Source organism: Emys orbicularis, chromosome 14 (assembly GCF_028017835.1).
Source record: "Emys orbicularis isolate rEmyOrb1 chromosome 14, rEmyOrb1.hap1, whole genome shotgun sequence".
NCBI lineage: Eukaryota > Metazoa > Chordata > Testudines > Emydidae > Emys > Emys orbicularis.
This window is the reverse complement of record NC_088696.1, coordinates 3,524,504-3,538,889: the sequence shown is the minus strand read 5'-3', so window position 1 is coordinate 3,538,889 and position 14,386 is coordinate 3,524,504. Positions and strand designations below refer to the sequence as shown.

Genomic DNA, 14,386 nt, shown 5'->3' with positions numbered 1-14,386 from the left:
GGGAGAGTCAACAGATGTGCAGCACAGCACTAATATGAGGGTTCATGAAAACTGGGAGGATCAGAGAGAGGATCCACCAAATCAAGGGTAAAAAAGGCACTATAATGTCAATGAATTTGACTCACCACCACTGCACAAGGCTATTTTCCTGTCTCTGTTGTCTAACAATAACTCTTGTCTTCTATTCCACAAAGGACCTATATTTTCCTCTACTGCTTGGCACTCTCCCAAGATGAAATGGTGACATTCTCTAGCGTGCGTTATGCAAGAGGCCAGACTAAGAGAGATTATAATGGTTCCTTCTGGCCTTAAAATCCATAAATGAATCTATGTATAAAGCTGTCCTGCAAACCCCCTGCCCCCCTTAGCATGTCATACTGCCAGTGGGAAATCCAGCAATCTGTTTCAGAGAGTCGGCTCGCACACTTCATTTTTCCACAGAAAGATAAATTGCCTTGAGAGCATTCTCATTTCTGCCTGCAATCTGATATTCAGGCTCCTTAGCCTTACCTAGTAGCAGAATGCTGGCATTTCCTCAGTCTCTGCAATTCCTGTGCAAGTGGAGCCCCAAACAGCCTTTTCCACTGGGAGCAAAGCACTGGCTCCAACCTCAGCCACCACAGCTGGAAGAACATTGGAAACCAAGAAAGTTAACAATCGCAGCACAGGGAGTCAGCAGAGTGAGACCAGGGTAGCTACGTTTGGTAGATGGGCCAGGATGTATTGCATCTAGAACACCACTGAAGATACTTTTTTGCAATTTTGCGGTCTTGTGTTTGTTACTCAGCAAGGTACTAGCTGCCCATTCCTGCTTCTTACAACAGGAGTCACTCTGAGAAGGGATGTGTTTTCTCAGCCTACCTTCAGCCATACAGAGGATGATGCAGTCTGCCCTGAGGTTGGCACTCATGGTCGCAAACCACTCCAGACAGCAGGACATCCTGGTGAGGGCATCACCAAGGAAATACTTAAACTAAAGCTAACTAACACTAATCTAACTAACACTATATTAAGGATACTAATTAACTATATACAACTGGAAACAAATTAGTCACTAAAATAGAGGAATTGTGAGGTGAAAAGCAGACAGAGCTGACAGCCCCCATGGGTGGTAAGGAGGAATTGAGTCAGCACAGCCTCATATAGCTAGGGAAGGGGCTATGGCCATGAGGCATGAGTGCCACCCCCTCTATGAGTACTGGGAGGCAAAATTCTCCTGCATTGGTGCATCGGGAGTGCACCCACCTAATGGAATACACGGCTGCATCTACTTGAAGAACTTAGAATGGTTGACAATCAATCACTCTTATCAGTCTCTGAAGAGAAGGCAAACAGATGTACTTGGGCAGCCTGTCTCTGCTGGGAATAACACAAGGAAAGCAGAGAACTTTGCAGCCTGGAAATATCCTGGTCCGAAGGGAATGAGATGGAAAAAAAAAGGCAACAGCTGGGGAGCCAGATGCCTCAGAGTGGCTGCTTTTGCTGGACCACTGGGGGGAAAATACAGGTGCAGTTGCCCTGAACTGTGACAACACCCCCCCTCCCCCATGTTAAGGTTGTGTCTAAATAATTCTAGGAAAAAAAGGAAACGATATAACAATATATGGTCAAAATGCAATACATTGCTGAATATTGTTAATTTTGTATTACGATATGTACCTATATGTGTCAAGACAATGTAATGTCTTATTGTAAATTAACCAAAATATCAATACATAAAATATTCCCTTCCATCTCCCATAACCACCCCCCCATCATCACATTCTAAGCTAATTTACAGTCGGTATCATATTTTGGAGCCAGTACTTACAATAGGAAATATAATTAAGAACACTTACCGCTGCAGAAGAAATGATAATGGGACACTTGGTTCGACATGTTTTCAAAACATCATTAACCGCTTGTGCTGAGTCCTCATAATCCAAACTGGCATTCAGTAGACCCTGGAGAAGTGGAAGTACAATGTGACTGCATAATAATACAGTACATTACAGTCCTATACATTTCAAACCCATATGTTGTCAACGAATAAAAACCAGCTGTAGGACTCAGCATTATTCAGAAGGGAAATCACACCCACAAACCTACCCTGAACCTAGTTTTCTCCTACTGTGAAAAATTAGCTAAAACTTATAATATTTCAATAAAACTTCAACACCTGCAGACCAATCCCTCACACGTTTCACCAGTTCCTATACAATATTTACAGCCATCACTCCTCTTCCACAGCCACAGTTCAGAATATTTGTTTGTAGACTTTACATTTACATAAAGTTCCTATTTTGGGTTCTCAAAACCACTGCATAAATAAATGCACATTCCAGTTCTAGTAATAGTGGCAGATCAGGGTCCTAGCGTGAAAGTCAGCAAACTGTTTCCTTGCAAACAATTTCAGTCTTTGCATTGTGTGAGAAATGGAGGGGAAAGATTAAACTACCAGTTACCCTTAAGAAGTGAGCCGTGATGTCATAGGAGAGTGCACATCCTCTGTAACAAATGTTTCTCTGTAACAGAATAAGACAGACAAGAATTTACTCAACAGTGGGTCACAGATTTTTTTTTTTTTTTTTAAAATAAACATTTTGCAATCCTTTGGCAGTATTTCACAATAGGGGTAGGTCTGACAGTACAGAATAAACCTTTCTGAAAGCCCAGTTACTTGTTCCTATTAGAGCCCCCACTCAGGACTTCATTTCTCCTGTGAAGCAACGTCAGTCACTAGACAGTGCTTTGCAATTTCCTATCACCAGACAGTAACACAGATAATGCTGCTTATTGCATACTGTAGATGATAGAACTGCTTTTAGGCAGAGTGACATTGTTTGGATGAGTGGATTTCTCTTGCTCCACCTATGCAGGGACAGAGATACAGGTGGTTTGCAAGGGATCATTAGCCAAGTAAAGTAAATAAAGCTGATTAACACCAGAAGAATATAAAAGGAAGAGACCCCCAGAAGCTGATGGCACAACCATTATGAAGCTATTGTTTTATGTCAAATACTAAGATGTTTCAAAATCTCTCACGGTTTTAAAGATGGAAAATTAGCTTATGATAGGGTCTGAATTTCCATATATATGGCAGGGACCTGGCACAATGCCCTGAGGCGTCAGGGAAATCAGAGACTTCAGGCTTGTCTTCACTATGGGGATAAGTTGACCTGAGTTATGCTACTCCAGCTACGTGAACAACATAGCTAGAGTCAACGTAGCTTAGGTTGACTTACCCCGGTGTTTTCACTGTGCTGCGTCGACGGGAGATGCTCTCTGGTTGACTTCCCTTACTCTTCTCAGAAAGCTGGAGTACTGGGGTCGACCGGAGAGCGTTCTGCCGTTGATTTAGCGGGTCTTCACTAGACCCGCTAAAAATCGATCCCTGCTGCATCAATTGCAGCAGCGTTGATCTCCCCGTAGTGAAGACCAGCCCTGGGATACAAGCTCAGTCTCTCACTTCCAGGCCACCAGGGAATGATGCAGATTTATCTACTTCAAATGCTCTTAACGACTCTTCTAATGGCAACAAGAAATGTTGTTGACAGGCTCCAGGAGCCATAACAAGTGACCTATAATTGAGGGATGGAATAAAAAAAATAAAATGGGTATAGCCTGAAGGACTCCCCCTTCTAAAATTCTTTGTTCACCTTACTCTACTCAACCTGACTTAAACAAGGTCACAAAACTGAAAATAGTTGTCCTATTGTTCACAAATTGGTTAAAACACCACCCTGCAGGTCAAAAGTCTAAACTGCTGATCAGTGATTTTACTCAGATATGCACCCATCTGTGGGATATTCACTACATCCAACAAAGTGGCAGATGACTTCATCAGACCAAATCTTTATATAGTATTTCCAAAGAGCCCTCTCTCATCAGCATAACATACTCATTGTGAATCCCGACAAACTTACTCTGAGTGCATGCTGCCACAGAGAAAAAGCACACAGAAGAATGCTATAGTATCAGTCATTGGCAAGGTTCACAACACCACAAAACTTTTCCAGGTATCTGGACATCTGCAGTGCCACAAACATCAGAAGCATAGGTTGTCTGAGGTTCCCACACAATGACAGATTTCCTGCTTTCAAGTATGATGGTGTTTGATCTCTTCTCCATTACCTACTCTCAAGTTTAAGACCCCTATGCAGAGCAAATACCAAACTTGCTACTGTGAGAAATTGTACACACCAGCTCAGTGTTTACAAAATGAAAGAAATCTTCACAGTCCAAGGTCATTTTCTTTCCTCTTCGACCCATCATGATGAGAATTGATGGAGGGAGACTCAACAGAATCCTAAAGTAAAATTTAAAAACATGCAGTCAAGAAGAGGACAGAACAGCGCTCTGGTCATATTAAGCCTGACTTTGATTTTCAGTAGAATTTAGAGAACTTTCCAAGACTCAATTCCTTAAACATCTGCTAGTAGGAAATGTAAAGATTACTCATTGGGGATTTTTCCACGTGGCCAGAAATGGATACGGTGTTTCAATAAAATATTCAGAGCATTTTGAAGACACACTAACAATGACTTTAGAAACTGTGGAGTTCCCTTCTCCTCCCCAGTGGGAAGTAAAGCCGGTTATTGTGACCAAAACAAGCGGTGATGGTTGTAAATAGCAGGTCCAGGAGGTTGAATTCCTTTAGCTAAGTGTGGTGTGTTGAGTGAGAGCTCAAATACCAGGGGGTGTTAGGGAATAAACACCTCACACCACAAGATTATCACACTAAACCAGTAAACATATGCAATATATTCCCACCTTAATTATCACCCCTTAGGAAAATGGATGTACAATTATTTCATTGCTGTTGTGCAGTGTAGTTGAGTTTCTGAAAGTAGCTTTATCAGATAAGTTTTTCTCATTCTGGCATCCTGTTGGTATTTTACCTTTTTTGCAGTAGCACTTCCTGCTGCCTCAGTAGCCGTTCACCTACAGCAGAGCCATTTCCTATAGTTTTTAACCTTTCCTGGAAAATCCTAAATAGGAAGTGTCCCTTGTCATTCCAGCAGCCAGTGGGTGAAGTCTTCCTACACCCCAGCTCCAGTACCATTTCCTGGATGGGAGAAAGAAATTGGTCAGAATTTTACATCAGTCTGCATTTCAAATCCTCTTTCACCCCACGGTATCAGTGACTCAGGTGATTTTAGATTTACAGCAACTGCACAAGTGCCCAGAAATCCCAGCCCTGGATATATACATAATGAAGTGACAGAACTCCCTCAACAACCCCTGAAGTGAGAGAGTTCACCCTTCTGAACGCTACATCTATTCAGCATGCAGTTTCCAACTTATTCTTCTGAACCTACTTTGTTTCTTTAGGTTTTGGCTTTGTAAAGCACATTGGTGCTTGCAAAACATACTCTACTAAATTTGCATTACTCGGAAGTTTGATTCCCCAGTTTCAGTGGAAAACAGTTTTCCTGATTATTCAGTGCCTGAAGTGATTAGGTGGCTATATGGATTACATTTCACTTTCCAAAAGCCAGATTCCAAGAGTGCTTGTGTGTGTTCTGTCTTGTTTATATTGATCTGTGGGATCAGGAAGGACCAGATTAAAAGTTAGTTTCTTTGACGTCTTCAGTGGAAAGATAGATTTGTACCTTTGAATACCAGACAGGTGCAGGCAGATATGTAACTTGACAAGCTTGACAGCTAATTAGAAACAATTACAAATAGAAGAGCTGCCATGGTACTAAAATGCCTAGTAGAACTCACTTTATCTTTGCAAGATGGAGACCTTGCTTCTCTGCAAGGCTAATTTGGGAAACTCTACTTCAAGAACCTGCATGTAAGTATATTAATAAGGGGGGGGGGGAAGAGGGGGTGAGCGAATGGCCAAAAATCAATTCTTTTAACAGAATTCCACTTTTGTAAATGTAATTCAACATGTAATGCAAACTGTCATAATCTAGAATTCAAGACTGGCTGCTTGCACATTTTCAAAAGCTGTGTTTTTCTCACAGCTTGTAACAAGGCAGGTTGGACTGTTCTAGCACCTTAAGGACATGTGAATTAACACACTAAAGCAGTGGAGAAAATATTCTGACTGATTTATCTTTGGGTATCCAGATCACCAATCATAATATCAAACACTGAGGACTGTCTTCCGTACACTGAAGTTTTAGAAAAGATTTTGTCATGCCAAATTCATGGATCTGGCATATGGATTTGTATCATAATCTAAAATCACCTGTAATCTGCAGAGAATATCAGGATTGACTGTCCTGTTATGAACGGAAAACTCTGACTTCTCCAATTGGCCACAGTTGTCCAACTCTGACCTGGAATTAAGAGAGACTCCTGATGACTATCCCTGTTATATATATATTCAGTGACCCTACCTGTAACAAACTGGGAAAATGTCTGCATTATTTCTCATTAACATTATGTAAACTTGGTTTCCCTGTTCGATTTTATATTTATGCCTAACTGAATGCATATAGTAAAATGAAAGGAGGCTGTAAAGAGGAGTTGTTAAGGAACCCAGGAAGAGTTAAACAATGACACAGATAAGACAGTCTCTCTGGTACCCACTTCAAACAACAGTGGCTGAGCCATCAATGGAGGGAAGGAGGCTATCTGGCTGGCACCATCCAAATTAGGACGTTTTCCTCTTCCCAAGGCTAGGGAAGAGATCAAAAGATGGTGAGGGGATTAAAAAAAGGGGGGGGGGAAGTGGGCTTCTGGCAGAAAGGGAGGGAGGAAATGATCAGCTCAGCTGAAGCCGACAGAGAGGGACAGAGCCAGGAAGCAGCAAGGCTGACACACAGATTTATCTGAGAGCCATGGTTTGCAGCAAGCTAGCTGTACTTAGTGCCCAGAGAGAATGAGACACACCAAGACTAAAGTTATGTCTACCTGGGGGCTTGAGGGGAATGCCAAACATAGGTAAGACAATATGCTTTATGATGTTTAAATCTACTTTTCTCAGTTCTGTGTACCCTTTGGGCAAAATAAATCATACTTGGTTTTGGAGAAACTGCTTTAGTGTCACTGCACATTGTTACTGACCACTGGCTACATGGTTGGCACCAGGAAGGTGTAACCTGGAGACACGGTGGGACAGTGGTTGGAGTGCAGGATCCCACCTCGAAGAGAAGTGGAGGTGCGGGTCTGACACTTGAAACGGGTGCACTTGGGGGACTGGAAGAGCTTCCTGACCAGGAATATGACACTATCATGTGCTGCAGAGACTATACAAGGTGAATGGCAAGATCCATGCACAGTATTGAGTGGTGTTCAGTGGGGTATAGCGAGGGAAGAGGCCTATTTCTTGTAGTCAAACTTTAAAGGTTTTCTGCAGCAGCCTTTGGGATTTCCATCTCAGCAATAGTCACAGGAGGGGATTATGCTGGCTGCCACAGAAGCATCCTTGGATAGTACAAAGTATTAAATCGTGGGTAAGTACTTTAGTACTAAGAAACAAGGTACCTCTTACCCAAAAGCAGGGGGTTCAAAGCGTTCAGCTAATCAGCTGAACAACTTTAAATGTTTAATTATGAAATGAAGTATTAACATTCATAAGATTTTATAAAATTAGATTTTTTTTTCTAAAGAAGTCTTAATGGTAGTGCAAACGCATTGTGGTGTACAGGAATGTATGCTCTTTTCATACAGACGTATAGAAGTCAGAATTTAGTTTCTGAGGAAATCAAACACTGGGTAAACATGCACAGCTATAGCAATATGAAATGTTTAAACAACACTTGTGTTGACACAGACACACACACAGACACACCATACCCATTATGAAGAAGTGAGTGAGGGGCAACATTCTATGACATTGCTCTGGCTTGAGTCAACGAGACTCAGCTAGAATTAGGTGGCTCTATGTGTGCATTAAAACCCAACATATAAACCTTTCCTAACTATGCTGTGGGTACAGTCAAATGCTGCTCCACCCTGTTAGTTTCCATATTCACAGTAAAACTGTCACTGCTGTGCAAGTGTATTCATGTGAGATAAAGTACCTTTGGGAGAAATCCAGAATTGTACCAATAAGAATGGCACATGCCTTTTCCAGGTTTCCATCACAGCCTCCAGAAGCAGAGGATGCTGGAAGATACCACTGGTACAATGCCCAGTAATGGAAGTCCTGCCTGCAGTATTGAACAATGGAAGATTAGATTCATATAAAAGAATTTTAGTGCTTCCTGTCCATTGTTTTAAAGAGAACACAGTACACCAAGTCAAATGGAATGGCAGAAAGAAGGTTGCCACACAGACCTGCATATATGATAAATCTATATGAAACTAGAAAGCGATTGCCACTAGAGAAACAGATTAAAAACTAACAGCTCCCTTGAGGGACTTTTAACAATCCAGAGACGTGATGAGGCTGGGCATATAGTGTTTGCAGGCTGGCCTGTAACAACCATCTCTTGCTTCTGGGCATGGGAAAGTCCTGAGATAGAAAGATGTTCTAGTGAATTCTGTGGAGGCCAACGGTTACCTTGGATAACTTCCTCAAGGGAAGCCAAACCCATCATTTCTAACATACTTTGAGCTCTTGTTTGAGATGTGGGGGCATTAGAAGTTCACACCCCAAGCCAGACAATTTATTTACATTGTCATCAAACTCGAGGCTTAGGACCTTCTCTAATATTTCTGACTTAACTGGAAACGCATTTCAAACTACTTCCATTTTTACAGGACCGTTCTGCACTTACCTTTCAGAAGCAGAAAGGATATCCTTCTCAGGCTGGACTTCTAGCTCAAACAGCAGCCACTCTCGGAAAGATAACTGGGGAAAACGCAGAGATTCAGCACAAAAAAAGAAAAGATCAGCAAGGAAACATGACTTCTCTCGCCACCCTCTCTCAGTTACGAAGATCTCTCTCTCTCTCACATGGCAGCAGCACAGGAAATTAACAGTTCCCATTTAGTCTCAAGAACATTTCTGTTCCTGGAGCATTCTCCTAGCAAATCTAAACCAAGCGACCACTAGTTTCCAAAGACTACTAAAAGCACACATATCTTTAACACTGCTAATGTGCCCATGTTCTCAATATCTGGACACCAGCGTGGAACATATGGCAATATAAATCAAAGGAGAAAACAACAACAATAATTAAAAAAAAAAAAAACCCTGTAAGTAAGGCAGCCTAATCAAACACATTCCGTTCAAAGTAAAAGTCAAATTATTATACCTGTAAATGTACTTTACTGTATTGACCATTTTAACTAATAAAATATGTGAAATAAACCTAACAATACTCCATTCATGGTCTCCCATGACTTCTCTACATAAAGACAAATCTTTTTAATGAAAAATCAGATAAAAGAATAACTGTCACATCAGATACTGTCCCAAGTGGAGGTAAAGGGAATAAATCTATGAAATGTGTTACCCTGTTTTTTCTTGATACAGGGACACAGATGTGCTGGTGTGCACAAATAATCCAATGTTCATGTGCACTTCAAGAGATTGCATGATTTAAATTGGGTGCCAGGAAAAGTTCATGAGCATTTTTAAAAATTTGGCCCTCTCATAGATCTGTTTCTATAAAAGATTAAACTGTTAGGCATACATCTGAGATATAAATATATTTATTGTACAGTTATAATTAAAAAGCCTCCACCGTACTATTTCTGCATTATCACTTTATATCCTACTCTACTTTTTGTTGTCAATTTCTCTATAAAGCCAAAATGCCTCATGTCTTTTCTCCTATCTGCACCTTATCTGCAGATTACAGTGATGATGATAATGATAATTTTTAATGCTTAGATCTGGTTGTACACATCTTCAAAGTGTTGTACAAGCACTGACTAAATAATAAACTTTTACAGGGAGCAGCTATTGCTGCTAACGAGTAGTAATATTGCATCTATGCTGGGAAATCCCAAAACGCAGATCTGAAGAGTTAGCATTACGGTATGATGGTAGGATTATTACCTGGAATGGTTTCTCCTTCAAGAGTTCTTGAAAGCGTGTTTGCTTCCATAAACAGAGGCTGGTTTTCGTGTAGTTTACAGAGGGACAGGAGAGGGACCTCCAGGACAATTCAGGAGCTTCCTCCTCACAGCCAATTCCTCGAGCCTCTAAGCTCAGCCGTGGCACAACATACTGTAACTAAAGTAAAGACAGCAGAAACTTACATATTGCCATCAATTAAAAAAAAAGCCCCTGTGCAGTACCAATTACGTGAAGTCAGGAGTGTGGAAAGAAACAAGGATACAAGGATATCAAAAATATATTTTATTCAATTATTTGGCAAAAATGTGTTTGCGAAAATGGAAACAAAATTGAGGTGTCACTAAAAATCAGGCCCTAAAACACAGAGTTCATGAGTCCAGTCCTTAGAACTGGAGCAGTATGATTGTTACTCTTCTCTCTAATAACCTCCAAAACAGACCAGGATTTAACTTGGTAGAACTAAAATGTCTCAGTTACATCGGTTTAGCTGTTCCTCATGCTACCCAGCTACTTGACACAAAAATCCCAAACTGTAAAAAAAAATCTAGGTTGTGTGTGTGGAGGAGGAGAGGGGGATTAGATCAAGAAAATCATGGAATCCAGCACAAAAGTGATAGGATGTAATATTAGACTTTTAAACCTTCCAATGTTCTGTTAGGAAACAAGAAAGCAAACAGAGTTGGCTACTTAATATTGTACACCTTATGAAATGAATAAGCAGAGAGCTAAGGAAGCTCCCATAAAGGATTCAGGATAAATACTGTAATTAGTCCTAATATATTACAGTACGGATACCTGCAACAGAAAGTTCCAGTGGCACTGCCTTTTTAATAAGTGATGGCAACGGATTTTTTCTTTATTAAAATGGTTACCTTTTTTATAAGGCCAGAGGGAAGCAAGTTGCATAAATCATCATGAGAGAGGGAAGGAAACTTGCACAAAAAATAAGCAACAGCTGCAGTACAAAACCTGAGAGAAGAGAGAAAGAGAGAGCAGTTATTTGGTTTGGTTCATCTATCATATCTGCCCCATCTTCAACTGCTGTTGCTTTCCATCCAGGAGAGTCCAGGGCCAAGTAAAAATCAAGAATATCATGCTTCAAAATGGTCTAAATACAAACTGCAATGATATCCAGTCCAAAAGTGTAATCATATTGGAACATTGTGCGAGCTTTGACAATGGATTTTAAAGAACAAGGCGATAAAAGTAACTACTAAATCATTTCAAAAGCTGGCACAGGAAGTCTAGAAAAAGATGGGAATAAAATCATAACATACCTGGGAGAGAGACTGCAGTCCTATTTTGTGTAATTCAGGGCTGACCCAGAGCCACCCTAATTTTTAATACGGGGGTGTAGCCTGCAAAGACCACAAGTGCCAACAACAACAACAAAAAGAAGCTTCATCTTGATTTGAGGCTAGGTAGGATTTGGAATGTCCATGGATCACACCTCCATACTGAAAGATGAGGGTGGCTTCAATCTGTTCTACATCATGCCACTTAGATGCAATCTCTGGGCTCCTCCCAAATTTCTTATGCAGCCCACTTGTGGGCAAAGTTGGGGCACATCTGGTCTAAAGTTTCTACTTTTAAGTTTCATTTTTAAATAAAAACATTCTAAACCTAAACACTAACATGTCCAATAGTGAGAGTGCCACACATTCATAAGAGGGGAACTGACTGCATGATAGGATGTCCTGTTCCATATCCCTGCCTGTGCCAAATGCAAGTCATCCCTAGAAACAGGGAAACCTAGTATATGATGAAGGAAGAAACTCACCTCATGCAGAAGGCCAAGGACTCCCCTGTCCTGCACACTAGTAAATGGTTCCAGTACTCAGCAACAGAAAGGCCCTTTGCAGCGGCAACCTTGGATCCAATGTTCACTTCAGGAATCAAAGATTTGGATTCATTTAAATGAATCATAAAGGCAGCTAGTCCTAAAACATGAGCATCATTTAGGGAAGGACCCTGCAGCCAAACAAATAAATAGTTCAATGAAAAGAGGCATAGCATTTGTAACAGAGTAGCAAGTCTCAACTAAACCTCAAACTAATCAAGAGGCAGAATACTGCAACTATCCAGTGACTAATCCAGTGTAAAAGAGCCATTTAGCAGATAGAAGGCACCAATTAAATTAGACAACTTCCTCCTTGTCTGGAATTCTGAAGTTGTTTCTGGTTAGCTTCTACAGCAGAAATAAAGATAATTCTACAACAGTAACTTGGCATAACTAACTTTAATTATACCCTTGCAGAATTTTAAAGGCCAATGGCTTTTCAGATCCATGGCATTTAGATTCATTTATCAGCCTCATAACTTAATCCTTTCAATACAACAGGGTGAAGAGCACAAAACCAAGAAAACACTAAAATAAATAAATAAAAACAATGAACACAAGGCATAGCTCTGGATCTTGCACCTAGGTATTTAGAACGACTCAGGGTCTCAACTGTCTCTTAAAAGCTGACTAAGGCTGGTAACAGTGGTGGATGTGCAGTTCCGCACCAGGTGCTACATCACAACCCCTTTACATCACTCCAGCCAAGGGGCTTTAACAGCTCCTGGGGAAATAAATCGATTCTAAAGCATAGAACTATGGAAGCATAAAAGCATCTATACAGAGTTCTGTGCTGCCTCCCCCATGCAGCTTGTAGCATAGGGGAGTGCCAGGACAGGCAGGAATGCTTTAACATACAAAATGGCCTGCACTGATCCAGAATCCAGGACACACAAATATAATATAAAGCCATCTCCCCCCCCCCACACACACACACAATCCTCTTCCTGGAACGGACCTTCTGTGCTGTGCCTCCTCAGAGATGCAACACAGAATCTAGCTGCAGAATTTAGAGCTGTGGTCTGAAAAATTACTAGGCATGTGATACTGCCTGCACCAGTTCAGAATGAAAATTAGAGGGGGCAAAAATGGTCTTGAGGCTGATACAGCATTTACTCAGTATATCTAATGCATAAGAGCTCTTTTTAATTCAACGTCAGTGCCTCTCCCTTATACATTAAATGCATACGTCTCTGTTAATAATAAGGCTGTAAAGTTAAAAATTAAGAAGTCTGAAAATACAAGAGTTAATCTGACCATATTACACCTTTTCTGCTTATGTACATAAAGTTCGTATATTTCAGTTCATGTTGTTAAATGTGCATCATAAATGAGCAACATGGCCAAGTTAACATTGCTGCAGGATCACTATTGTTTGCATTTTCTGAGACCAGGTTTGAAGTTTGTTAAAAATGAGAACTCTTTTGGAAAATTACAAGATAGTGAAATCCCTCCATCGTATAGTACAGTACAGACAGGTACTCCGTGTACATGTGGAGAGATGAGGCCAAAGTAGCCCTTATCACATGGTTACCATCAATTTCTTTATGTTGGGAAACTAACCTGATGATAAATAAGCTGACAGAGCCTAGTCAACAGGGCAGGTAAGAGATGCCTGTGTCCACAAATCATCTTCACAAACAGAGACAAACAGAGCCCCTGCCTACAGAAGACACAAGCCATGTGATCAAGTTACTGCCAAAGATCACTGTTATCCTTAATATAGAAGAGGGTTTTAGAAATGGTTAAACAGAATGCATCTGAAGCACCTTTGAGTGTAAATGCATCACACAACTATCACTCCATCAATATAATCAATAATTGCTATTTATATATCACCATATGTGCATGGCACTATATGACGTAAAATCAGAACGTCCCAGCCTCAAGTAGCTTATAATCTAGTCACAGAAGAGTTTGAGAGAGAGTTCTGGAGAAGAGGAAGGTTGCTGAGGGGCACAGAAAGAAGACTGTTGCAGGCACAGGAGTCTTCTTTCTGGATAATTATTTAAACTGTGGTGAGAAAACTGTTCAGTACTGCCATGCTGCCAAAAGCACATCCCATTTAGGTTACAGGATTGTAGACAGCTTGGAAGTTGCCAGTGAAGTTAATTTTTAAGGAACCATTTTGACCAGAACATTTACAAAATATTTGCACGCACACACCCCCCCCCCTTCCAAAGAGGAACTTCCGGTAAAGCCCAGTGAAAGTCTAGTCATACTCGCACCGTTTCCATTTGTCAGTACAAAGATATATTTAATTTCTGAAATAAAAAGTGAGGCATGCACAAGTTTAAGATCAAAGTGAAAAAATAAAATGCTTTATTCTTCTCTTAATCTCGTGTCTTCAGCAGTAAGCTTTGTGCTCCATCCATTTAATGTTGGAGATGGCCCTAAGGCTAATGGCAGGGGCGCCTAGACCCAGAACAGCACTGGATGTACCAAAAATAACCCAGAAGACACTTTGCCTTTGTACATAAAACATTAAAGAAAAATATTCTTCTTGTGGTCTGATTTGTTTCAACAAAAAAAAGTGCTAAAAATAATCAGAAACTTTGCTCCAGTGTCCCATCTTAATAATCCCATCCTTAGAAACAACGTGGTGTTAGTATTACAAAAAGGCAGCATTAGAC

The 14,386-nt window shown here is 40.7% G+C and overlaps 1 protein-coding gene across 1 annotated transcript in view; it reads right to left on the bottom strand.

Moving 5' to 3' along the window:
* The window catches only part of FANCA (FA complementation group A), a 58,146-nt gene that overhangs the window by 6,813 nt on the left and 36,947 nt on the right, over positions 1-14,386 (bottom strand). The window contains 12 exon segments of the mRNA XM_065416356.1: positions 511-623; positions 1,839-1,943; positions 2,445-2,504; positions 4,183-4,288; positions 4,881-5,047; positions 6,185-6,275; positions 7,965-8,093; positions 8,664-8,737; positions 9,893-10,069; positions 10,786-10,882; positions 11,694-11,884; positions 13,317-13,416. Of these exon segments, the coding sequence (XP_065272428.1) occupies positions 511-623; positions 1,839-1,943; positions 2,445-2,504; positions 4,183-4,288; positions 4,881-5,047; positions 6,185-6,275; positions 7,965-8,093; positions 8,664-8,737; positions 9,893-10,069; positions 10,786-10,882; positions 11,694-11,884; positions 13,317-13,416 (1,410 nt within the window).